Here is a 2,134-nt window from a genome sequence, read left to right on the forward strand (position 1 = left end):
AATAGAGGTTAATAGTAAAAATAAGAGGTTTCTGCCAAATGCTACTGAACTGTATCCTCTCAGAGTCACTATTCTTCAATATTCTATCTTTTATTTCTGGCCCAGGATTGTTTAATGAGGTTATAAAATCAGGATTAAACATTAGTAAATTGCTAATGTCCTTGTTCACCTTCCAGACCATCAGAAGAACTGGTTTCATCCAATAGCACATCCCGTCATCTCTCGTCTCCTTTTGATCCATCCCGGTGAGACTTTGATCTCTGAGGAAGCAAAATCAATGCTGCTTTTCAGAATGAAGCAGTCATAAGAAAATGGCCCCCTCTGAGCACCTCAGAATGAAGGAGAGAAGTCCCAGGTGTGGAAAAGATGACAGGATATGAAGTAAAATATATCAAAGGAGAATCATAACTAAAATTGTACTTTGGGGGACACTGCCCCTTCCCCTACAGAGCCGCAGTTACGAAGGTGAGCAAGTCACCAATCCCTTCAGGCTCCTTCTGTTCCACAATCATGCCCAACATTCCTCAGACATATTCTAAGGCCATGGACGGGCTTAAGTGACAAAAGCACAGGAACCTGATACTACCTTCAAGGAACGAGTTGAAGGAATCAAAGGAAAGCTTAAGTTAGCAACCTTTTTTTAAGTGGGGTGGTACCTTCAAACAGGCTAGCATACATCCAGGTTCTAGGTCGATTTTTCTGGTGTTCCCACCCCTGAGAAGAAGCACAAATATTCCCACCTGAAGAAAGTAATTCTCTTGACACTGTGCACTGTGTGAGCATATTTCAATTTCTTTTTTTGGTGAATAATGTTGTCTATAAAATAATATACCCAGATAAATGTCACTAAGAAGTATTACTTATTCACATCTCATAATTAACAGAAAGCCCCGGGGAGGCAAGATGTGCTGGTACACAGATTTTGTCATTTCTATAAAGATGATCATCTGACCCACAATTTCACAGTAGTTGATTACCTGCAAGTAGAATTCACCTACCCTGCACAACATTTCACAGCTATTAGAAGCACACAAGGAATGATTTCTAGGGTTGGGCGGGGTACAACCACGAAGTCCTAGTTTCAAACACATAATATTCAAATGTAAAATGTGATTCAGTTTCTTCTGAATGCTAAAAGCCTGTGGGAGAATCTGGAGAAATAATGCCATCTGATTCAGAGTAGGCTGCCTAGGAAGGGGCACAGCCTATCCTTGGGGCCTTTTGCAAGATCAAAGTCATTGCAGGCAGCCTTCCTATGTTCAGGGTCCCTTGACTGATATATTTCAATTTCTGACTAACAAAGCACTTCCTACGCCTCTTACTGACAACTCCTGGAAATTTCTTTTAAAGAATGGGAGAGTGTGAACCTGCAAATATTTTCTAGGGAAATAATAAGTTACATTTCTTATCTCAGCTCAGAGAATGGCCTCAAACCCTGGAGAGGCCACTGCCTTGAGTTCACTCCAGTCCCAGCACCTCCTGGGCAGCTCAACTGGGACCATCACTGAGTTTGATCCTTGTGGGAGATCAGAGCTCTCCCACAGTGAGCTTCTGAGGAGCAGAGCAGAGTCACCAGTGGAATGTGACAGCAGGAACCACCCCACAGCAGGGTGGCTCAGTGTCAGCATCCCTCAGCCTCCCTGCCATGCTCCCTGGTTCTGAAGTGACAAGGCTAGGAGGACTCACCTGGGGAAACTTGTAGAGCCCCAGGAGCCTGGCCATGGCCACAGACAGGGCAGAGCGCATATCTCCCACCAGAGCAGCCCGGGGTAGACCGAGGTGGCACGCATAGTTGGGGACAGGATCCTCCTGCCCCGTGAGGAAGGCCATGGTCTCATACATGGCCCCATGCACAGAGTCCCCAGAGTTGCGGATGGAGAAGCCGAGCGTCAGGTTGGGCAGCAGGTGGGTGCTCCTGTTGATCTCCTCGATGGCAAAGATGAAGCTCTGGGCCACGCGGTAGCTCCAGGGAGACACACTGAGGAGACAACCCCTAGGTCACAGTGGGCAGGGGGAGGTGGAGCAGGGGGTCAGTCAGTGATGCCTGTGTGCATGCCACACAGCACACATGACAAGATAAATTCTCACCAAATCTGTGCACAGAAATGCGGACAGCATCAACTAGAGCAGGGGG

The 2,134-nt window shown here is 46.7% G+C and overlaps 1 protein-coding gene across 1 annotated transcript in view; it reads right to left on the reverse strand.

Moving 5' to 3' along the window:
• Nucleotides 1-2,134, reverse strand: part of LOC101591914 (vomeronasal type-2 receptor 1-like) — a 22,948-nt gene that overhangs the window by 9,257 nt on the left and 11,557 nt on the right. Inside the window, 2 exon segments of the mRNA XM_023708036.1 lie at nucleotides 1,687-1,978; nucleotides 2,089-2,093. Coding sequence (XP_023563804.1) covers nucleotides 1,687-1,978; nucleotides 2,089-2,093 — 297 coding nt within the window.

Source organism: Octodon degus, unplaced genomic scaffold, assembly GCF_000260255.1.
Source record: "Octodon degus isolate 3935 unplaced genomic scaffold, OctDeg1.0 scaffold00322, whole genome shotgun sequence".
Lineage (NCBI taxonomy): Eukaryota > Metazoa > Chordata > Mammalia > Rodentia > Octodontidae > Octodon > Octodon degus.